Raw genomic sequence first — 25,296 nt, 5'->3', positions numbered from 1 at the left:
TCTCAGCAAATGAATTTTCTAATTTTTCTTGGTTCCTCTTTATAGTTTCTAGTTCTTTTTTTACAGTAATCTGCATGACGGAGTGACTTCACTTTCACTTTTCACTTTCATGCATTGGAGAAGGAAATGGCAACTCACTCCAGTATTCTTGCCTGGAGAATCCCAGGGATGGGGGAGCCTGGTGGGCTGCTGTCTCTGGGGTCGCACAGAGTCGGACACGACTGAAGTGACCTGGCAGCAGCAGCAGCAGCAGAATTTCTAATGAAAGCCCTGTTTAATTCATCTAGCATTTTCATTATTTCCTTTTTTAACTTGGTGTCTATTAAGCTGAAGAAGTCTGTTTCATTGTTCTTTCAGGGAAATTCTCTTGATCTTTCAAACAAAGATTAAAAGTGGGAGTGGTTCCTCTGATTCTTCATTTTACTTATATTTCTCTTATTCTATGAGTTTAGGAGAAACAATTATCTACTGTGGTCTTGAAGGGCTATTTTTATGTAAAAGTATCTCTACGTAGCTTGTGTCTGTTTAATATTTTTGGTACAAGGGCTGTTTTATAGTATGGATGCCTGCAGCATCTTTCCTCAGTGTGTGCTGGCCATTATCCCATTGATAGAAGGTATGACTGATGATGTGGATGCTGAATGGGGCCTCTTCTTTGCTCTGTGGTTGTCACAGCGCTGTTAGAGTCAGGGTCTGCTCCCTAGTTGTTAGAAGCCCCCAGATCCATTTCTAAGCCTCACTGTGTGGTAGGCAGGACTGGAGTGCTCCCACTGCAAGAGGAGCAACTGAGCATTCTTCCATTGGAGCTGTTCACCAGGAGCACACTCTGTGGTATCGCCTGTCACCCATTGTGGGGGCTCACAAAGTACACTATTGTGTACACTACCCTGGGCCCCACCTCCACTGTGGGAATACAGACAATCAGCCCTGTGTCCCTCACACACTGTGTTCACAAAGCCACTAATGCAGATCCACAGGCGCCAATCCACTGAAGTCAAGCACCAGGACCACAGCAGTTGCACAACTGGGAGATACGGAAGCAGCCCAGACCCCAGCCCCACCTTCATGTGCATGCACACACAAAGCCCACAGCTGCTAAGGCCAGACCTATCCCAGCCACAGGAGCACCCACTATCCACTTGCATGTTCCAGAGGCACTGAGTTACAAAGCTAGCAACAGTGTTGTAGATCATATAGCCATTGGAGAGAGGGCTCTGCTTTCAACTCTGCCTCTGAGTGTGGGCATCCTTGCATATCCCCAGAGTTCACACAGGCAGCTCTGAGAAAGAAGCACCTATGGCAGACCCCACCACCCCCTTCACTCCTGCATTAACAATGGGGTTTCAAGGGTAGCGCAGGCCAGCCATGAGACTGTCAAAAGTGAGGCTGCTATGACGGGCCCTGTCCTTCCTTTCGTGCACCTCTTAACAATGGCATTTCACTTCTATGGCAGGCTGGGCTTCTTCCACGTACACCTCTGCTTTTGGCCCACAAGACTAACCCCAGTTCTTTTCCCAAGTCTGTCCTCTGAAGCATGAGTTTCAGCACACAGCCTCTGCACACACCAGCAGGTGCATATCTCTGGCTGGGGACTGCAGCAAGGTGGTACAGGCCCTCTATGCTGGTGTCTCTCTTTTCTGCCTGCTACAAACTGACTGCTGTGTTCTCCTCCAAGCCTCTGAAGCTCCCATTCTGTCCTGGGTGATCTCACCACCAGTGTGACGACTTCCTAGGGCATGGAAACCTTTCCTCTTTTGCAGCCCTCTCCCAGGGGGCACAGATCCTGTCCTGCTTCCTTCCTTCTTTTTCTTTTATCCTACCCAGTTACATGGAGATCTTCCCTGCACTTCTAGGTATCTGAGATTTTCCACTCAACAGTGTTCAATAGTTATTCTGTGATAACTGTTCCACATGTAGATGTATTTCTTATGTATCTGTGGGAAAAAGGTGAGCTCCATGTCCTTCTATACCACCATCTTGATTAAAGCCTCTGTAATTATTTCCCAGAGGTGATAAGGGAAAGAGAAATGATTGTTGGGCCAGACTAACAATAGTGATAGCTCAGGGAAAGGTGGGAATTGACTGTATAAGCATCTTGACCATCTCCTTCCTGGACTACACTGGTCTCACTCCCTCTGGTCTCTTCTCCCTCCAAACCATTTTGCAAGGAAAGCCAGATTATTTTCCACTACTTAATCCCTCATTTTTCCTACTCCAAACAAAGCCCTTAATGGCAACCCATGGCCCTGAAAGTAAAGCCCAAACATCTAAGCTTATAATTCAGTACTTTTAATGAAATGATCACAAGCTAACTTTCAACATTATTTTCTACTCTTCCCCAATTCAGACTCAACTACAATCAGCCAGATGGATACTGACCACTTCCCTATTTCCGAATTTCAATTTTTCATCATCATATTGTACTTTCATTTCATAATTCCCTATGTACTCCACCCTGGCTACCTATCCTTCCAGGAAATTCCTCTTTCTTCATGCTTTCTCTTTATGTTTAGGCCTCCCTGAGTTACACAGCATTTAGTTTATCCTTTCAAGAATACTTGTTTACTCACAAACTGGGTAATGGACTCCTGAAAGACAAGAACAATGTAAAGGTATCTATTTCCCTTCAGGGACCTAAGACAGTGCAGTGGGTATGCTCATTCAATGTTAGATACAGATGGCAAGGGACAGTCTGTCATACTACTGAGGATATATTCAGTACCTTCACTTTTGAAAAACCACAGTTCCTTTTGATAAACATAAATATCTTAGGTATTGGGTATTCACATTCAAAAGAAAGAAGTTGGATTCCTACCTGACACCATAAACAAATAATAACTTAAAATGAATCACAGACATGTTTAGACATAAGGGTCAAAAAACTGTAAAAGTCTTACAAAAAAAACACATAAAAGTAAATCTTGGAGAACTTAGACAAGGCAATGTTTCTCTGATATGACACTGAAAGCACAATCAACAAAAGGAAAGATAGATAAATTAGATTTCATCAAACTTAAAGCCTTTTGTGCTTCAAAGAACACAATTAAGGAAATGAAACGATAATTCACATAATGGAAGAAAATATTTGCAAGTTATATATCTGATAAGAGCTTTATACCCAAGATATACAAAGAACTTTTACAATTCAAAAATAAGAAGAAAAACACATACATGTGGAGACTAAACAACATGCTGCTAAAAAAACCAATGAGCTAATGAGTCAAAGAGAAAAACAGAGAATACTTCAAAACAAATGAAAACGTAAACACAACTTTCCAAAATCTACAGGATGTAGAAAAGGAAGTTCTAAGAGGAAAGTTTACAGCAATAGAGGAATACGTCAAGAAACAAAAGATATCTCAAATAAACAACCTAACTTACCTAACCTTCCTTTAATTTCATATAAAGGAATTAGAAAAAGAAAAACAAATAAGGCCCAAAATCAGCAGAAGGAAGGAAAAAAAATCAGAGAAGAAATAAATACAATAAATCAATGAAATCAGTACTTTTTTTTAATAAATAAAGTTGATAAACCTTTAGCCAGACAAATCAAGAAAAAAAGAGAGCCCAAATAAACAAAATAAGAAATGAAAGAGGAGAAATAACAACTGATATCACAGAGATATAAAAAAGTCATAAAAGAATACTATGAACAGTTACATGCCAACAAACTAAACAGCCTAGAAGAAATGGTCAAATTTCTAGGAACATAAATTTTCAAACACTAAATCAAAAAGAAACAAGTTGAACAGATCAATCAGCAGTCGTGCAATTGAATTTGTAATTTTCAAAACTTCTAGAAAGCAAAAGACAGGACTGAATGACTTCACAAAAAGTTTACCTAACATACAAAGAAGAGTTAACTCCTATACTCCCAAATTCATTCTATGAGGCCATCATTATCCTGATACCAAAACCAGCCAAAAATAACTTCAAAAAAAAGAAAATTACAAGTCAATATCTCTGATAGACTGTATCTCAGAAAGTCTTGTCAAATACTACATACAATTACTTACATGTGGAATCTAAAAATTTTTTGCAAAAAACAATGAAAGTAATAAAACTAAAAGACTCACAGATATACAGAAAAAACTAGTGGTTACCAGTAGGAGGGGAAAGACAAGAGGGTAAAATAGGGGTAGAACAGTAAGAGATATAAACTACTACACATGAAAAAAAAAGCAACAGGGATATACTGAACAACACAGGGAAGTATAGTCATTGCTGCTGCTGCTACTGCTGCTAAGTCACTTCAGTCATGTTCAACTCTGTGTGACCCCATAGATGGCAGCCCACCAGGCTTCTCCGTCCCTGGGATTCTCCAGGCAAGAACACTGGAGTGGGTTGCCATTTCCTTCTCCAATGCATGAAAGTGAAAAGTGAAAGTGAAGTTGCTCAGTTGTGTCCAACTCTTAGCGACCCCATGGACTGCAGCCTACCAGGCTCCTCCGTCCGTGGGATTTTCCAGGCAAAAGTACTGGAGTGGGGTGCCATTTACTTCATTGTTAATAGAACTTCAAATTCTATTAACATATTGAATTACTATGTTGTATACCTAAAACTAATATATTATAAATCAAATACATAGTTCAATTTAAAAAACAAGGAGACAACTCAACTTAAAAATAGGCAAAAGATTCAAAAAGACATTTCTCCAAATAAAATATGCAAATGGCCAGTAAGCACATGAAAGAATGTTTAACATCATCAGTAACTAAGGAAATGCAAATGGGAACTACATTAAGATACTTCATACCCACCAGAAGAGCTAAAAAATATTTTTTAAGATAATAACAAATGTTGATAACAATGTGGAGAAAATTGGAATCCTCTTATATATTGCTTATGAAAATGGAAATTTGGAAACAGTTTGGTAATTCCTCCAAAGGTCAGAAATAGAGGTACCATGTGACCCAGCAATTCCCCCTCTAAATACAGACCCAGAGAAATGAAAACACACGGCCACATAAAAATTTGTACACAAAAGTTCACAGCAGCATTATTTATAATAGTCAAATGAACAGAAACTCAAATGTCTATTAATGAACAGATAAATTTGAATCCACACAATAGACTATGATTTAACAATAAAAAGGAATACTGACATATATTACAACATGATGAAGCTTAAAAACATTATGCAAAGTGAAAGAAGCCAGACACAAAAGGTGACAGACTGTATGATTCTATGAAATGTTCAGAACAGGCAATCCATAGAGATAAAAAGTAGATCAGTGGTGCCAGGGACTTGTGGAACCAAGGAATGGGTAGTGACTACTAATGGGTATGGTGTTTCTTTGGGGGTAATAAAATGGAGAAATTATGTGGTAAAATTAGACAGTGGTGATGATTATATAACTGAAAATACACCGAAAACCACTGAAATGGACATTTTTAAATGGTAAATTTCATGGTATGAGAATTCTATCTCAATAAAGCTGATAGCGTTAAAATCTTAGGTACATGTGCCACCAAGATTCTGACAGTGTACCTTCTCCAATGACAGTACAGTATTCCCACAACAGGCTTTTGAAAGTATAGACTTTCATCACTGAAAAAAAAATTTTTTTTTCAAATTCTGCCTGTCTCCTTGAAAGACATGCTTTCTGGTTGAAAATCATTAGTCAAAACCATAGCAAATTGCATAAAATTAAATGATTAGTGATGGTAATAAGATTAGTACTAGACATTATAGAAATAACTCAGTCATTATTTTTAGCTATTATTAATATTGGAACTGAATGAAACTGAGTTATGGATTAGAGCTTATAAAAAGGTTAATGGCTACTTCATGAAGATTGTTGAAATCTGATTATCTCAGAAATAACAACACTGAATCTAATTTTTACGCAACTTTCAAATCATTTTTATCCAAAACTTACGTGGTGTAGCTATTTTCGTGAAGATAGGAGTCACAATGTCTTCCAATTGCTGTTTCTGCTCAAACAGCTCATTAATGGAAGCTTCCAAATGGGTTTCCAACCATTCATTTTTTACACGGCATGCACTGAGGAGGATATTCTAGAGACAGAAACAAGGAATTTACTTTCCACTTGTTTATTTAAAAATGAAACTCTATAGTATCTCTAAACCAGCACTCTGCAACAGAACTTTCTATGATGATGGAAATGATCACAGAAATATCTGCACAGTCTAATACAGTCACCATTAGATGCATATAGCCAGGGAGCATTAGAAAAGTGGCTGGTGTGACTGAGGAGTTGAATTTTTAATTTTAATTAATTCTAATTTATAGTCACATGAGGCTAGGGGGTACTGTATCCGATAGTACAGTACTAACACTAGTGAAATGTGTGTATAATGAAACTCATTAATCTAGAGTCATGATGCCTTGGGCCAGTCTACATCCTCTCCCTATTTCTTTATTTTCAGTGAGCTCTGCATGGCAAATAGATGGGGAAACAATGGAAACAGTGACAGACTTTATTTTCTTGGGCTCCAAAATCACTGCAGATTGTGACTGCAGCCAAGAAATTAAAAGACACTTGCTCCTTGGAAGAAAAGCTATGACCAACCCAGAGAGCATATTCAAAAGCACAGACATTACTTTGCCAACAAAGGTCCATCTAGTCAAAGCTATGGGTTTTCCAGTAGTCATGTATGGATGTGAGTTGGACTATAAAGAAAGCTTGAGCGGAGAAGAATTGATGCTTTTGAACTGTGGTGTTGGAGAAGACTCCTGAGAGTCCCTTGGACTGCAAGGAGATCCAACCAGTCCATCCTAAAGGAGATCAGTCCTGGGTGTTCATTGGAAGGACTGATGTCGAAGCTGAAGCTCCAATACTTTGGCTACCTGATGTGAAGAACTGACTCACTGGAAAAGTCCCTGATGCTGGGAAAGATTGAATGCGGGAGGAAAGGGGGACAACAGAGGATGAGATGGTTGGATGGCATCACCAACTCAAAGGACATGAGTTTGAGTAAACTCCAGGAGTCGGTGATAGACAGGGAAGCCTGGCGTGCTGCAGTCCTTGGGGTCGCAAAGGGTTGGACACTACTGAACAAAGAGTTGGACACGACTGAACTGAACTGAACTGTGGTAAGTGTTTGCAAAATTTGGGAAAAGTAGGTGGATGGTGTGCACTTCACGCAACTCAACAGACAATGCCAATATTTATTCCTTCTTGGGTGATTCACAGGAGAAGGAAGTGCAAAAAATGAGCAAAACCTCACTGAAAACCTCTCAATTTGCATTTCAAAACATCTCTTTGCACATGAGCAGCAAATTGCTGGTATCTGATTTAAGATGTTCATTATTCTATGATTTGTAATAATAAGGAGACATGAATAAATTTATTACACGTCCTGTCCATATTATTAAATAAGCAACATTATATGCAGAAGTATAAAGAATGAAGTGGATTTGTAAAGATGTCCATGATATATTCTTTAAAGGAAAAGAGAAAATTAAAGAATAATTTGTATAGTATGATCCTATTTTTATAAAAGCAAAATCTCTTATATTAATAAAACTATATATATGCATACATATATTTATATAAGTGAGGAAAAGTATACTGAGATTAGCACAAAATTGCTATTAGAATCACAGGGTAATAAGACTTGATAGGGTAAAAAGAAAATTATTAAGTCTACTTTAGATGTTTTGTTTTATTCTAACCATTAGTATAGGTACATAATATTTTCTAGCTCAAATAATCAAATATTTAAAAACTGAAATTAAAAAGGCTTTCACAGTAACTAGTTTGACAAAGCACTGTTTGTGCCAGAAAGATTGTTTTGCAAATCTTATAGATACAGTAGCTCTTCTAATAGAATTCTATCTATACTTTGTTTCATAAGAGATTTTGTAAAATGTTTTACAAACAAGTGAAATGTGTGTTTTATCATGTTCTCAGACTTGCTGATGTCTTACACTTTTAGCAGTAGCTAATTTTTTTTCATCAGAATTAAAAGTCACAGAAAACTCATACAATGTCCTGCCCAGAAATGCAAGAAATAATTTAAAACCCAAACACATTTCTAATACCTTTAACATACCTTTTTTTTTAGTATACATCAAAAGAAATCAACTAGTTCACACGTAGTACTTAGTATATGACAAATGTGGCAAGCTGGCTTTACAATTAGCTATCTTTACACCTGTGTATTTTTCTATCATGTAAATTTTGATACATGAAAAAATAGGCAGTGTATATAAGTATATATGTAAACATATAGACCAAAATATATGATGTATATATAAGTTTTGAAGCAAACTAATGAAATGAGTATCTAATCAACAGAAGAACAAGAATGCTGCCAGTACTATTAATGCTGCTTCTGTCAGCAGTTTAATAAGAAAGGGGAAAAAAAAGGAAGGAAGGGAAGGAGAACGGAGCAGTGAGGATCACCACCTACCTCTAGTGCTTAAGTGTAGCAGTTAAATACAAGGGGTAAAAATCTCAAAAGACTTCAGAACAAAATATAAGCACAATGTTGTACCTTGTCTTCCTTATAAAGCTTCCCTGGTCCCTTTTCTGTATCTGTAACAGTTGCAGAGACCTTTGCAATATATTTTTTCAGTGCCAGCCTTGCTTCTGAAAGAAAAGGACAGTAAAAATGCTTAATAATAAGGCAAAGACCAAGAAAATTCACTCCACAGTTTATAATGTAATTTTATAAATCCAGAGCTTTATAAAGACTGTATAGGAGATTTGTTACAGTTTTCCTTGGGGAAATTCAAGAAAGATAACACTTAACTAACACAGTGATTCGGGGTACTTACTATATTAGTGTGTGTGTGTGTGTGTGTGTGCGCGCGCGCGCGCATGCATGCATGCATGCTCAGTCACTCTGTCATGTCTGACTCTTTGCAATCCCATAGACTATTGCCATCAGACTCCTCTGTCCATGGAATTTTCCAGGCAAGAATACTGGAATAGGTTGCCATTTCCTATTCCAGTAGAACTTCAATTGCGCTAAAAATTTTAAAGCGCAAATAAATACAAAATGTGACACCAAAGAAACTACAGTCTATCAAAATATCTACTCTGGAAAGTGAAAGTGAAAGTCGCTGAGTCGTGTCTGACTCTGCGACCCCATGAACTATACAGTCCGTGGAATTCTCCAGGCCAGAATACTGGAGTGGGTAGCCTTTCCGTTCTCCAGGAGATCTTCCCAACCCAGGGATCAAACCCAGTTCTCCCGCACTGCAGGTGGATTCTTTACCAGCTGAGCTAATCTGGAAAAAGGAACAAAAAGTATTTCCAATAGAAAAATTATTGGGACTTCCCTGGTGGTCCAGTGGCTAGGACCCCACGCTCCTGATGCCGGGGGCCCAGGTTCCATCCCTGGTCAGAAAACCAGATCCCACATGCCACAATTAAGAGTTTGCACGTCTGCATGCTGCAGCAAAGACTCAGTATAGCCAAATAAGTAAATGCCATTTGTTTTACCCTTCAAAATAAATTAAAAATAGCTTCCCTCTTAAAAAAGTGTTTAAAATAATTCCATTCTCTATAAACACCCATCACAAAATTTGCAAGACTTGTTTAAACAAAATCACAACACTGAAAGAAATATAGAGACGGACAGATTGAATATAATAAACAGTAGATTTGTTGTTGTTGTTTAATTGCTCAGTTGTGTCTGATTCTTTACAACCTCATGGACTGCAGCCTGCCATGCTCTTCTATCCATAGGAGTTCCCAGGCAAGAATACTAGAGTGGGTTATCATTTCCTTCTCTGGGAGATCTTCCCAGATCAGGGATCTAACCTGCATCTCCTGTATTGGCAGGAGGGGTCTTTACAGCTGAGCCACCTGGGGCTTCGACATGGCTCCAGCCCATGTAGAGTCAGAGAGGACTTAGCAACTGAACAACAAAACAGGATTAGCAAAGTATTAATAATACTTCAAATTAATTTAACAATTGATCATGTCCTGTGACTGCTGTAACAAATTGCCACAAATCTGGTGGCTTAAAACAATGCAAGCTTATCCTGTAGTAAATTCTAGAGGCCACAAGTCTGGAATCAGTTTAGCTAAGTGAAAATCAAGGTGTTGGTGGGGAAGATTCTTTCTATGGGTTCTGAAAGGAGAATCTATTTCTTTGCTGTTTTCTACCTCTAGCTGCAGCCTATACTCCTTGGCTGGTGCCTCCTTCTTCAATCAAAATACACCAGTCCAATGTCTAGTTCCATCATCAAATCACCTCCTCTTCTGTGTCAAATCTCCTGCCTCTCACTTATAATAAAGACACTTGTGACTACATTTAAGTCCCAGCTGGATAACCCACGATGATCTCTCCATCTAAAGATCCTTAGTTTAAGGATCCACAAGATCCCATATGAGGTAACATGCTCAGGTTCCAGGAGTTAGAACCTAGATATCTTTGGTAGACATTTTTCAGCCTACCATAGCCTACCCTCTGACCCCCCCCAAACTCACATCTATCCCACATGCAAATACATTTACTCCATGCCAGCATCTAAGTTTCAATCCATTACAACATCAACTCATGTTCAAATGTTCATCTAAAATATCATTAGCTCAAAAGTCTCATCTCCTCATACAAATAAGGTATGTGTGAGACATTGGTATGATCCATCTATCCTGGGGTAAAATTCCTCTATATCTGCAGACATGTGATACTAGAAAACAAGTTTTCTATCCCAAAATACACTGGTGGGACAGGCACAAAGCAACAGTTATAGATACTGCCATTCAAAACGTGCGAAATTAGAAGGAAAAAAGGAGTCACCTCGGTCTCAAGCAATTCTGAAATCCCACAAGGCAAATTCTATGAAGTATCATAGCCTGGGAGTGATACCTCTTGGCCTTCAGCTCCAGCCTCAGTCATCCTTCCTTTTTCATGAAAGATGAAAAGTTTTTGCAGCTGAACCATCTTGTCAATTACAGCTTCAAATCTACCATTCATGTTGCAAGCAGAATCAATTCTCTAAACTGGAATCTAAGGTTTAGGTTTTGGCTCCACTAGTTGGTGACCTGGAGCCAGTGGTGGTTCCAGAATTTCAGTACAGGAGGAAGTTAAGTACAGGAATTAGTTTGAAGAGGAGACTAAGGGACTTGTCATAAAACTGTATTTGTATAATAAGCATGCTGATTTTACTGAGTGCATATATTTATTTTGGGCGGCCTGGTAGAGAAAGCAGCTTACTGCAAGCATCTTCTAATGCCACCAGACCTATCTGAGCATTCAGGCAACAATATACCACAGACTGGGAAGTTTATAAACAACAGAAACTTGTTTTTCATAATTCTGGAGGCTGGCAAGCCCAAGATCAAGCTGCAACATGGTTGCAGTCTAGTGAGACCCCTCTTCCTTCACTGCCAGCACCTTCTCAAGGTGCCTTCACATGGTAGAAGCGCCAGGGAACTCTGTGGGGACACATTTTTATAAGACCACTAATCCTATTTATGAGGCCCCCACCTTCATGTCCTAAGCATCTCCCAAAGGCCCCATGTCCTAACACCATCACATCAGGCATTAGAAATTCAACATATGCATTTGTGGGGGAACACAAACATACAGACCATAATAGTATCTTAACCCCTCTAACCTCAGTTTCTCCATCTATAAAGTGGAAGTATTATAATACCACCTACATACGGTTGTTCTAAGAATTAAAACATAGTATAATACACGCAAATTTCTTGACACAGTGCCTGGCACACAGGAAAGTACTCAGTAAGTTTATTATTAGGTCACTCTTCTCCTCCAGACTTTGTAAGTAACTCCCTACTGGCTACTGAATAAAATGCAGGGCCCTCCAAGACCTATCTAGCCACAAACAATCTTTCCAGCTTCGTCCCTTCCTACATTCATCCAGAGACCCTATCAATCATTTACTTCCTGTTCCCTCTGCCTGCTGATATCAATAGGGCTCACTCCTTCAGTTCTTCAGGTCTGTCTTCAAACATCACCTTACCAGAGAGGCCTCTCCTGATGGCCCTCTGTAAGTATAAGCACACACTCACTCATTCACTTGCTGGCAACTTCATAACCTCCTTACCACTCTATTTTTCTTCATGGCACTTCACAGATAAATAGATTTAGATCATTTTATTTTCTGTATCTCCCTACTAGAAAGTAAACTCCATAAACATAGTTTTATGCCTAGGTGTGTAAGTATCCTCAGCCCCTAGAACAGTATTTACCTCATATGAGGTGCTCAATAAATATTTATAAATGGAATGTTGCTGCTGCTGCTAAGTCACTTCAGTTGTGTCCAACTCTGTGCAACCCCATAGATGGCAGCCCAACAGGCTCCCCCATCCCTGGGATTCTCCAGGCAAGAACACTGGAGTGGGTTGCCATTTCCTTCTCCAATGCATGAAAGTGAAAAACGAAAGGGAAGTCGCTCAGTCGTGTCCGACCCTCAGCGACCCCATGGACTGCAGCCTTCCAGTCTCCTCCATCCATGGGATTTTCCAGGCAAGAGTACTGGAGTGGGGTGCCGTTGCATTCTCTGAAATGGAATGTTACTCAGCCATAAAAAGGAATGCATTTGAGTCAATTCTAATGAGGTGGATGAACCTAGAGTCTATTATACAGAGTGAAGTAAGTCAGAAAGAGAAAGAGAAATATTATATACTAATGCATATAAATGGAATCTAGGAAAATTGTACTAATGAATTTATTTGCAAGGCAGCAATGGAGAAGCAGACATAGAGAACAGACTTATGGACATGGGGTAGAGGGGAGGAGAGGGTGAGATGAAAAACTGACTCATTAGAGGGTCAGCAAAATACTGACTCTTTAGAAAAGACTCTGATGCTGGGAAAGATTGAAGGCAGGAGGAGAAAGAGATGACAGAGAATGAGATGGTTGGATGGCATCACTGACTTGATGGACATGAGTTTAAGCAAGCTCTGGGAGTTGGTGATGGACAGGGAAGTCTGGTGTGCTGCAGTCCATGGGGTCACAAAGAGTGGGACATGACTGAGTCCCACTGAGTGACTGAACTGAACTAAACTGAATGGTTTACAGAATTTCTTTGCTTATCATGTTTCCTCAACCTAGATGGCCCTCTCTGCCATCCATCAAAATTCTACTCATTCTTCAAAGCTTACTCAAAATGCACTCCTGTGAAACTCCTAATTCCCCCTGGTAGAACTGAGTGCCCTATCATCCATTACATGATTATAATTTGATTTAGCCCTGAGTATAATCTGGAAACAGTGTCAGACTTCATTTTTTGGGGCTCCAAAATCACTGCAGATGGTGACTGCAACCATGAAATTAAAAGACGCTTACTCCTTGGAAGGAAAGTTATGACCAACCTAGATAGCATATTCAAAAGCAGAGACATTACTTTGCCAACAAAGGTCTGTCTAGTCAAGGCTATGGTTTTTCCTGTGGTCATGTATGGATGTGAGAGTTGGACTGTGAAGAAGGCTAAGCGCCGAAGAATTGATGCTTTTGAACTGTGGTGTTGGAGAAGACTCTTGAGAGTCCCTTGGACTGCAAGGAGATCCAACCAGTCCATTCTGAAGGAGATCAGCCCTGGGATTTCTTTGGAAGGACTGATGCTAAAGCCGAAACTCCAGTACTCTGGCCACCTCATTCGAAGAGTTGACTCATTGGAAAAGACTCTGATGCTGGGAGGGATTGGGGGCAGGAGGAAAAGGGGACGACAGAGGATGAGATGGCTGGATGGCATCACTGACTTGATGGACGTGAGTCTGAGTGAACTCCGGGAGTTGGTGATGGACAGGGAGGCCTGGCGTGCTGCGATTCATGGGGTGGCAAAGAGTCGGAGACAACTGAGCGACTGAACTGAACTGAACTGAACTGATAATCTGTGCGAAGAGTTGACTCATTGGAAAAGACCCTGATGCTAGGAAGGATTGGGGGCAGGAGGAGAAGGGGGACGACAGAGGATGAGATGGTTGGATGGCATCACTGACTCAATGGACATGAATTTGAGTAAACTCTGGGAGTTGGTTATGGACAGGGAGGCCTGGTGTGCTGCGATTCATGGGGTCACAAAGAGTGACTGAACTGAACTGATAATCTGTCCTGTAATTTTTTATTTTTCTGTTTTCTGCTTCTACTGCTAGACTTTAAGTTCTTTAAAAGCAGTCCTTCGCACCTTATCACACACCACACTAATCCACCATCTCTTTTTCATACAATCATGCCAAATTCCCCACCCCTCACCCACTACCTGGTAGTTACAACATTGTCACCAAAAAGATATGTCAAAAGGGGGAGTCACTCAGTATTTCCTTGACTAAATGAAGAGAAGGACATTCCTGAATATAATAAAAAACAGAAGCAGAAGCTAGGTTGTATGATATTACCATGATAATGATATTACCATGATATATGACTGTAGCTACTTGGTGCAGTGGTGAAGAATCTGCCTGCCAATGAGTGGGGAAGGAGACTCTAGAGCCACAGGTTTGATCCCTGGATTGGGAAGCTCCCCTGGAGTAAGAAATGGCAATCCACTCCATTATTCTTGCCTGGAAAATTCTACGGACAGAGGAGTCTGGCAGGCTACACTCCATAGCATTGCAAAGAGTCGGACACAACTGACTGCACACACATACATACACGCTTTTAAGTAGATGCTAAAGTACCATACTTCAAAAGGGTTGGAAAGGATACAGGTAAATGGTTTCCATGAAATTCTGTTAATATAATGATGATTTAAATTTATTGGCTATCAAAATATTAGCAAGTCTTCATTTTTTTCAGAAAACTGAAGAAGCTTAAACCATTCTGGCAAAAAAAAAAAAAAGCAAGAAAAAAGTATCCCTAAGAAACCCAAAGTGATTGGTTAACCAACATCTTTTAGTCCCAGTGTGGTTCTTTATGACATCACTGAATTTATCCCTGAGTCACCATGGCTGATGATGTTACAATGATCATCAGTGTATATTTTGCTGCCTAGTTATCCTGAGTGCCTTGACTGGAGTACCAGGGCATTTCTGCTCTGTCTCTAAAAAAATTTTTGGCTGTAATTTTTTTTCCATTTGAGAAAGAAAGATGTCTACTCAAGGACTATCCCTGATTTTTACTCTGTTGTTTATCTGCTTTTTCAGGGAGAGCTTCTGCATTTGTGATGGTACTACCTGGACAAAGGTTGGATGGGAGATTTTTCCAGAAGAAATGCATTATTTGAAAGTTAAGACAGCTCCATCTCACTGTCTACCTTACCCTCTGGACAAACTATGCTGCAATTTTGCTAATATGGATATATTTCACGGTTGTTTAAATCTTATTTATATTTTAATACAAGCTCTCTTTTTAATCCTCTCTGTTTTGTCTGCACATTACCTGTGGATGAAGTGGAAGAAACACAAAAAAAAGGTGATGCTAATAGTAATAGTTATAGAATATCAAAGCGTTTAAAAGATAAGATTATCATCTTCTCTGGAGAAAGAACTGTGTCTTCTTCTTCATAACTTTCCCCACTCCCACCATTCACCCCAGCATCTATCATACTTTCTTGCACATATCAGGTGTTCAACAAAGGTGTACTGAATTAGAAGGTCTTTAAAATAACCTATTATTTTAGATAGTTTAAAGTTACAAAACACATCAAGAAAGTAATGAGCTACAATGAGTAGAATGTATAGGAAATGCAGTTATCTGTCTGGGCTGTTAGGTAAATCACTGTACCTTTCTCTGCTGTCTGATCAATAAAATGAAGGATGTAGAACAAGAGATCTTGTTAGATCCCTTCCTGGTCTATCTAAGAAAACTAAGTATACTAAAGTTGGTGTGTGTATTTTTTAATGTACTGTAAACTAATTTCTAATTTTAGGATAACTTTCTGGAAAATAACACTCAAACTGATTCCCCACTTTGCCAGTGTTACTATATTTTGAGGCAACAACTATATATTTATAAAATGTCTATGATTTTATCACATTACATCTTAAGGTGATTTAGTAAAGGAAAATAATGTACTACTAATATTCAAATAATTTCTCCCAGCAGAATGCTCTAATAATCATAGAAAGTACTTATTAAATGTTTGCTGAATGGTGATCATGATCACTACAGCCTTACACAAGGGCATATAAAAACGAGCATTTTTTCTGCATTTTTACCTCTCTTCTATAACAATTTTTTCTTTGTATAAATAAGTAAAGTGTGATATTTGGAGCTTAAGCATATATATCCAGAAAACAAACTTAATTTGAACTACAGTAATGAAAAAATTTTGTAATATCATTTGTTTTTCTTCTTTTAGCTAAAGAAACAAGTCTCCTTGGATACACCTGGTAAGGATCTAGAAACCCAGTCTGTCTATGACATTGACCAAATACTCTGCAGACTGGTGGCCACAACATCAATGATGACCAAGTACCTAAATCAGATGTCCCATCACCCTCAGGCTAAGAAAGCCAAGCACCGAAAACTAAAAAGAAAGACGACTGAAGGAGGAGAAGGAGGCAGAGAATATTAGACACATCCATACGCAAATATAACTCAGTCCACTGTGGAAACTACACAAGAAATCTATTGAGGAAAATCATGGAAGGACAAAAGTGATTCTTTGAGATGCTTTGTAATTTTTTGGCTAAACTCTTTACTGAAACTTTCCAATGAAGTCTGTACTGAAAAGTTATTTCTATTCAGCTAAAATAGCATCCATGCTTACTAAAAAGTACTAGGGGAAAGACCATATACAACCACCGCTTCATGTTTAAGTGTTCTGTTCTTTTTAATGTGTTAGATTGCTAATCATTAAGCACACTGTAGAATAGAATCTTGATTTAGTGTTTCAATAAATCTCTGATTTAAGCAATTTTTGTGATTTCTCTTAGTTTCCTGAGCAAATTTTATGGCCACATGGAGATGTTTCCCCATCTCAAATTGTTAAAATAGTATGGAAATAATAAGGAACAGATTAATTTCTAAGTATAAATGTTCCCCTTTTCAGTATAATAAATGAAGAATTAAGTATCAATACTTTTTTTTTAACTTCAAACTTCTATTGATAAGACACATCAGTTTTTAAAATATTTCACTTTTGTTGATAAGTCACCTCATTTCTTAAAATATGGTTTCTATATTTTTCAAAAAAAAAACTGAGAGACTGAGACCGACAGATTTTCTTAACAACCTATAAAAGAATCCCAGAAAAACATGACAGATTTATAATATACCTCCCATCAATAAAAGGAAAAAAAAACTTTAAAAAAATCCTTTGTAAGTAACAGATAATGCTATAGTCTTAACAAATAACAAAGGACTAAGTTCTGCCTTGCATTATTGTGGATTATTAAAAGTTTACTTATAGTTCCACTTTTCAGAATCTGCTCCTTACTTTCACTCTTAACACAACGTTACTCCCATATTTCCATGAATATTTGTTCCATACCTTCAGAGTTCTGATCAACTAATTCTATATATATGTGTGTGTGTACATATATATATACATATATATGTATATATATGTATTTCTTTTAATATAGGACCCTTGAACAATTAAAAAGTCTATAAACCTTGAAAACCCAAAGAAATTGATCTCTAATAGTCAAATTTTCAGTAGCATGGAGGAGTCTCTCGGGTAGGGAGTCCTCAACCCTGTAAACCTCTCCAGGTGACTCCTACTCTGATCATTAGAGCAAGAAATGGAAGTGGTTTATATTCTTCTTAAGTCTTAATTAAACAAATGTTTAACTTTATGTTGAGTAGTTAGCATTTTTGACACTCCACAGCTACATTACCATGAATCCTTACAATTTCAACACTGATCTGGAAACAGAACACTAGTTTATAGAATTATAGTCTTTTATCTTCATTACTAGGAAATGGTAGGTCTAATTCCTCCAAGACTGTAAGTTCAGTTCAGTTCAGTTGCTCAGTTGTGTCCGACTCTTTGCGACCCCATGAACCGCAGCATGTCAGGCCTTCCTGTCCATCACCAACTCCTGGAGTCCACCCAAACCCATGTCCATTGTGTCAGTGATGCCATCCAACCATCTTATCCTCTGTCGTCCCCTTCTCCTCCTGCCCTCAATCCTTCCCAGCATCAGGTAAGGACCCAAACTAAACAGATGGACATTAGTGAGAAGGAAACTGAATTTGGGCGGAAAGGGCACACAGTGGTCCTCAGGGCACAGTGTGCTATGTGAGGCAGACTGCAGCCTCCTCCTCAGGGCCCTCCAGGCCCTCCAGGCCCTCCAACCTCAAGCTGGTGAGCTGGGGAGTCCAGGTACAGGCTGAGGGCTGCATCCTGCAGACCTCCAGAGCCCTCCCCACAGCACCCACTGGCCAGGCTCAGGCCTTGAAGCAGCTGCTGACTCATCCCTATTTCTCCAACCTAAGGGTGGTGGTCTCCACAGGTCATAGTCCATGGGACCTGGCCCCCATTTGGGCAGACTGAGGGCCAGTTGGTCCTAGGCACCTAGCTCCCACAGTGATGACAGCTGGGTGGGATCTGGGGACCTGGCCCTGAGGGTGCCACCCGCTGAGATCTGACTCCTCAGCTGGACCTGAACACTGGCAGGAGGACCCAGACTGGGTGCTGGATGAACACTCCTGGGTAGGGTTACTGGCCCATGCAGTGACCCCTCCTCTTAGCCAGGGCCTGGACTTTGGAGGGCAAAAGTTGAGGATCTGGACTTTGGCCTTTCTTGTAGAATAGAGAATAACATTTGCTTTGATAGAGTTTTACCTAGCTGTGACCTGACCTCAAGAACAAAGGATCTGACACCAAGAAGTCTGCAACAACTAACCACGGCCCCTCCTTCGCCTTTCCTATAAAAGGGCTTTGTTGAGAGCTTTCAGGTAGCTCCCGGGTTTTTTAAGGCATGAGCCACCCATCTACTTACATGGCCCTGCATTAAACCTTTCTCTGCTCCAGACTCACGTTTTGGTACTGTTTGGTCTCACTGCATGTTGGGCCCGTGGACTTCCGCTCAGTGACAAAAACCAATGAAATCTACGCTCATAAGCCCCAACTTTCAGAAAAGTTACAGCAAAATTTGTTCCTGGATTGTATTTTTTTAAGTACCATGGGTCATTCTTCAAAACTGGATTTTAAATTATATAATGTGAATTTTGGTAGATTGCCAGTCCAGGTTTGATGCATAAGACAGAGTGCTCAGGGCCGGAGCACTAGGATGACCCTGAGGGATGGGATGGGGAGGAAAGTGGGAGGGGGGTTCAGGATGGGGAACATATGTACACCCATGGCTGATTCATGTCAATGTATGGCAAAAACCACTACAATATTGTAAAGTAATTAGCCTCCAAATAAAATAAATTAATTTTTAAAATAAATAAATAAAAATTATATAATGTGAATTTGGGGCTTCCCAGGTTACCCCACTCCAGTACTCTTGCCTGGAAAATCCCATGGACGGAGGAGCCTGGTGGGCTACAGTTTATGGGGTCGCTAAGAGTCGGACACGACTGAGTGACTTCACTTCCACTTTTTGCTTTCTTGCACTGGAGAAGGAAATGGCAGCCCACTCCGGTGTTCTTGCCTGGGGAATCCCAGGGATGGGGGAGCCTGGTGGGCTGCCATCTATGGGGTCGCACAGAGTCGGACACTACTGAAGTGACTTAGCAGCAGCAGGTGGTGCTAGTAATAAAGAACCCACCTGCCAATTCAGAAGACATAAGAGACATGGGTTCAATCCCTGGGTCAGGAAGATCCCCTGGAGGAGGTCATGGCAACCCACTCCAATATTCTTGCCTGGAGAATCACAATGACAGAGGAGCCTGGCAGTTACAGTCCACAGGGTGGCAAAGAGTTGGAGACAAGTGAAGCAACTTAGCATGCATGAATGTGAATTTCACCTAGAACTAGTTATTCATGAGGAGATCAATTAAATTTTTTGCTATTTTCTTTTTGCTTATGCATCTGATCATAAAACTGAAGGTAGTTACCCCTCAAAAATATTTAATGCAAGTGGACAATTATATACCAAATAATCTACAAAGTATAACTCATCTTTTTCTTCCCAAATATGTTATCTTCCCTCAATTTCCTTACTTCTATTAATCCTCCCAGTTCCCTTTTTATGTTACTGATAAACAACTCCTTAAGGCTGCCATATGATTCTTCCTAAATATCACTTTAATCCTCTTCCTCTTCTACATAAAATCTTCCAATGGCTCCCAGTGGCTACAAAAATGAAATGTACCTTACCCTGACATTTGGAGGTATAATCTGACTGGAATAATAGCAGCATCTGTGCTAAGACATGGTTTATAGCATCTCATCTCATTCTCACAACTCGCCCAAGAGATAAGGACTATTATGGGCCCCCTTTTCTGGAAATTAAGACTGAAGTATAAAGCATTTAAGTATCTTGCACAAGGTCACATAGGTTTCAAGTAGAGATACCAGTATTTCAACTCAAGCAATTTGATTCAAGAGCCCATGTACTTACTTCTCTTTTAGTAACCTGCCTGTGCTGTAGCCTGCTTGTGTAAATTATATTGACTTGCTCTTCCAGTAAGGCAAGCTCATCACTGTTGCCCCAACACGTCACTTTCAGTCATAAGGTTTTGCTCATACCTTTCTCCCCAGTCTGTGTATACAAATCCCACCATTTCTTCAAGGCCCATCTCAACTCCACCATACTCTGACTTCATGTTCTCTGACCACCCCATAGCATGACCCATCTGCTCTGCCAATTTTAACTCTTAATTATAGTCTTTCTGATATTGTTATTTAACTGTAGGATGCATCAATAGTTTATCACCCCACATACAACAAATGTCCAGAGAGCAGGAACAATCTATGTACCACAACAATGTCATGCTTGTAATCCTAGAAACACAAATGCAGAGAACTACATAAAATGAATGCCATGAACGTTGTTGGTCCTAGTTTTATAACCAATGTTTGTCACATACATAATTACACAAGTGTATCTTCCTGAAATCTCTAAGCTCTATTCTACAGGTTAAGGAAATATTGTAAGAAAAACAGTAAAACTCAAAATAGTACATAGTTTTTTGACCTTTGATTAAAGCACAAAACACATACAGAAAAGTGCAAAATTTACAAGGGTACAGCTCAATGAATTTTCACAAATGAGCACACCATGTTAACAGTCACCAAATTAAGAAAAAAGAGTATTATGCCCCAGAAGTACCCTCCCTCATGCCATAATGAAACCTGCTATTCAGACTTCTAATACCATGGATTAATTTTGCACAGCAAACCATTTTAAATTATTACAACTGTTTCTACTTGGGGAATCAAACATATTCCTCAAGTATGCCGTTCTTTTAAACATAGAAGGAATGGTCCACTCTGCTGAGGTCTCTCAGAAAATGGCCTTGAACCATGTATGTATATTATATATACATTATTATAGAAGATTATTGGAGAAATTGTTAGAAGGTGGTAAATCAACCAGCTTTGAATATAGTTTCTACTAAATACAATGTTTTAGGCCAATAACAAAAAAAAAAAGGCAGATTTGATATATTATCACCAACGGTGACTATGGTTATGTCTACAAATAAAAATCCTAATAAAGTGAATATTTAATTCACTTCATTTAATTTTCATTTAATTCACTTTCATTTAATTCACTTCATTTAATTAGATGAAAATGTTACTCACCTCTTTGCTTTGTTAATGACACAGCCTGTAACTCTGTACTTACAGGAGGGAAACCCAGCAGTGAGGCAGTTTGCTACTACTACCTTGTAAGCTTCCTTACCTGCCCAATCCAGGAACTCAACACACTCAGTCTGGGAATATCGAGCAGCAACATCTCGAGCTCTCTCCTTCCGGAAGTTCAGAGCTTCTATATCAACATCCAGTTCCACCAGTGCTTTCAAAGTTTCCAATCGACCCCAGGCTGCAGCACAGTGTAAGAGTGTGTAACCTAACAAATACAATGAGGATGGTCAGGTCAAAAAGCCTACATTGTTTCAGGCTCTTCTACAGAGTAGAAGATAATAATGGTAATCAGGTGTTGAACAATTACTACAGGCCAAGTATTATCCTGTCTTCCCTGGTGGCTCAAATGGTAGGGAATCTGCCTGCAATGCAGGAGACCTGGGTTTGATACCTTGATCAGGAAGATCCCCTGGAGAAGGCAATGGCAACCCATTCCAGTACTCTTGACTGGAGATTCCCATGGACAGAGGAGGCTGGCAGGCTACAGTCCATGGGGTCACAAAGAGTCAGACACGACTGAGTGACTTTCACAGGTATTATCCTAAGTGCTTTACCTATAATAAGTTCATTTAGTTGGTAAAAAAAAACCCTATGAGGTCACAAATATTATAATCTTCATTTTACAGATAAGGAAACAGAGGTCCAAGAAGTTAAACTTGCCCAAGGCCAGTAAATGATGGACACAAGGAATCAACACAGGCAATCTGAGCTCTTCAACATCTTATGCGGAAGACAGCAATCTCCCTAACAGTCATCTACTGGAACACAATTAGATTTATGACTTTAGTCTAAGAAATTTTCATCAACCTCTAATTACTCCATTATTGTTAACACAACCATACAAATTACAGCTGTGTATGCCTTTGATTCGGAGAAGGCAATGGCACCCCACTCCAGTACTCTTGCCTGGAAAATCCCATGGACGGAGGAGCCTGGTAGGCTGCAGTCCATGGGGTCGCTAAGAGTCGGGCACGACTGAGCGACTGCACTTTCACTTTTCACTTTCATGCAGAAGGAAATGGCAACCCACTCCTGTGTTCTTGCCTGGAGAATCCCAGGGATGGGGGAGCCTGGTGGGCTGCCACCTATGGGGTCGCACAGAGTCGGACATGACTAAAGCGACTTAGCAGTAGCAGTAACATGCCTTTGATTTGGAAATTAATCATTTGAATTAAAACTGAAATTGTGAGCTATCAAATTATAAAGTTATTTCTTAGATTTACTGAGGCAACTACCCCACAAAACTGGGAGCCAAGAAATACCCAGATATCACCTTCCCGAAGATGTATTTCTTCAGCCAAATGGCCCACGGCCCCTGATTTGTTGGGAAAGGGGACACTATTTACGGAAAAGACACCACGATAGCATGAGCAGGAGGCCATTTCAAATGAAATATTCTCGGTCCTTACATTGCTTTTCTCAGGGCTGAAGTTACTATTAAATATAATGTTTTAGGCCAATAGCACACACACAAAAAAAGGCCAGAGGTAACATCTAAAATTTTTCCTATTTTTTAATATAGTTTAAAAATAAGAAAACATGATTTCTAAACAGAGAGAGGCTTTTGCCAAAGAATTTGAAATCTTCATACGTGGTTTTGTTCCCCCTTGTGGGAGATGGTGTGTTTTCTAGAAGGAAACACACGGATCTTTGTACTACATTAATTCCATAGCCTTCCCAGAAGAAGAACATTTAAATAAGATGATTTCAAAAGCATCCAGACAAGAGGGGGGATTTTCCTAAAGTTCTCCCATGATACTGGCAATGAATAATTGAACCCAGAAGCAAGGCATAGAAGGTTACATGTTAGAAATCTCAGCAGGAAGAAAGGGACCATAAATGGAATACCAAAAAATCAGAATTGGTTCCAAGAGAAAAATAATCTCTACATGGAAGACTGCTGCTGCTAAGTCACTACAGTAGTGTCCGACTCTGTGCGATCCCATAGACGGCAGCCCACCAAGCTCTGCCATCCCTGGGATTCTCCAGGCAAGAACACTGGAGTGGCTTGCCATTTCCTTCTCCAATGCGTGAAAGTGAAGTTGCTCAGTCGTGTCCAACTCTTAGCGACCCCATGGACTGCAGCCCACAAGGCTCCTCCGTTCATGGGATTTTCCAGGCAAGAGTACTGGAGTGGGTTGCCATTGCCTTCTCCGACATGGAAGACTGCTGCTGCTGCTGCTGCTAAGTCACTTCAGTTGTGTCCGACTCTGTGAGACCCCAGAGACGGCAGCCCACCAGACTCCCCCATCCCTGGGCTTCTCCAGGCAAGAACACTGGAGTGGGTTGCCATTTCCTTCTCCAATGCATGAAAGTGAAAAGTGAAAGTGAAGTCGCTCAGTCGTGTCCGACTCTTCGAGACTCCATGGACTGCAGCATACCAGGCTCCTCCACCCATGGGATTTTCCAGGCATGAGTACTAAAGTGGGTTGCCATTGCCTTCTCCAACATGGAAGACTGCTGCACTACTGGTTACTAAATAGAGTCAACTGAGCATGCAGTTCACAATAAGGCAAAAGATCAGACAAGAGGAAAAGCAATCTTCTCCTCTATACAGGCACTGTTCTGTGTGCTCCACAATTATCAATTCATTTAATCCTCTCTGCAGTCCTATGATGTACAAAGTAGTATTGTTCTCATTTATAGATTAAAAAAAAAAGCACAGAGAGGATAAGAACTTTTCTCAAGGTTGTTTAAATTGAGGAAGGTCATTGATAAGGTCAAAATCCAAAAATTGAGATGATGATAGTCACAAACAAGTAATAGGCCATGGAGCAAAATATTCACTTACCTAAAATATTTTTCACAACCTGCTGGCACCCCACCCCAGTACTCTTGCCTGGAAAATCCCATGGATGGAGGAGCCTGGTGGGCTGTGGTCCATGGGGTCACAAAGAGTCGGACACAACTGAAGCAACTTAGCAGCAGCAGCAGCCTACCACCAGCAGTACCAGACTCTGAATTCTCCAAATCATAGTTTCATGCCTCTATAATTTTGCATATGCTGGTTTTTTCTGTCTGAGAAATTTTTTTAAGTATAAATTTTATATTTATTTAGCATTAATACCAGTATTTGTAAATTGAGTTCAGAATTAATTTTTTAAATTAGTGAAACTAATACCCATTTTATTTTTTTTGTTCACTTTTTTAAATTAATTTATTTTTATTCTTGGCTGCCTTGGGTCTTTGCATGAGCTTTCTCTAGTTGTAGTGAGCAGGGAGTACTCTTGCTATGTGCAGGCTTCTCATTGCAGGGGCTTTTCTTTATTGCAGAGCACAGGCTTTAGGTGCACAGGTTTCAGCAGTTGTGGCTTGTAGGCTCTAGAGTTCAGGCTCAGTAGTTGTGACCCACAGGCTTAGCTACTTCTTGGCATGTGGAACCTTCCCAGACCAGGAATCGAACCATGTCCCCTGCATTGCAAGGCGAATTCTTATCCACTGAGCTACCAAGGAAGTCCAAGACTTATACATTTTAAATACAAAAATATATATACATAAAATATCAGATAAAAGCATAACTATCAAACAAATTTTAAGTATATACTGTCATTCTATTAGCAATATAAACTGTCAGATAAAACTAATAAAAACTAAAGATTAAAAAGCAAATACTATTAAAAATGAAAAACTATAATCATGAAAATCACAAATAAAACATTATTTTATTTTTTAAGTGGGTCAATGGTTTCAAC

General features: G+C 39.7%; 2 protein-coding genes across 3 annotated transcripts in view; one reads left to right on the top strand and one right to left on the bottom strand.

The window, feature by feature from the left end:
- Positions 1-25,296, bottom strand: part of ANKRD45 (ankyrin repeat domain 45) — a 47,771-nt gene that overhangs the window by 11,245 nt on the left and 11,230 nt on the right. The window contains exons 3-5 of one of the 2 annotated variants that reach the window (XM_086343752.1): positions 21,642-21,809; positions 8,467-8,561; positions 5,883-6,021 (exon numbers count right to left, since the gene is read on the bottom strand). In XM_086343752.1, coding sequence (XP_086199878.1) covers positions 5,883-6,021; positions 8,467-8,561; positions 21,642-21,809 — 402 coding nt within the window. Of the gene's footprint in view, positions 1-5,882; positions 6,022-8,466; positions 8,562-21,641; positions 21,810-24,728; positions 25,016-25,296 lie in introns of those variants that run through there. The other variant, XM_086343753.1, reaches the window with a different exon arrangement.
- Positions 14,983-16,753, top strand: TEX50 (testis expressed 50). Its single transcript, XM_086343758.1, has 2 exons — positions 14,983-15,306; positions 16,196-16,753. Exons 1-2 carry the CDS (start codon positions 14,983-14,985, stop codon positions 16,409-16,411), a joined length of 540 nt encoding a protein of 179 aa, XP_086199884.1. The 3' UTR covers positions 16,412-16,753.

The sequence above is a fragment of the Bos grunniens genome, chromosome 16 (assembly GCF_055505025.1).
Source record: "Bos grunniens cultivar Pamir isolate PY7600 chromosome 16, Bosgru_T2T1.0, whole genome shotgun sequence".
NCBI classification, from domain to species: Eukaryota; Metazoa; Chordata; class Mammalia; order Artiodactyla; family Bovidae; genus Bos; species Bos grunniens.
This window is presented reverse-complemented; position numbering and strand designations above follow the sequence as displayed.

Excerpts from the sequence above, each read along its gene's own strand:
- TEX50 (XM_086343758.1), top strand. The coding sequence starts at position 14,983 with ATGTCTACTCAAGGACTATCCCTGATTTTTACTCTGTTGTTTATCTGC. Across the intron at positions 15,307-16,195 it reads GGAAGAAACACAAAAAAAAG|CTAAAGAAACAAGTCTCCTT; the intron begins GTGATGCTAATA and ends TTCTTCTTTTAG.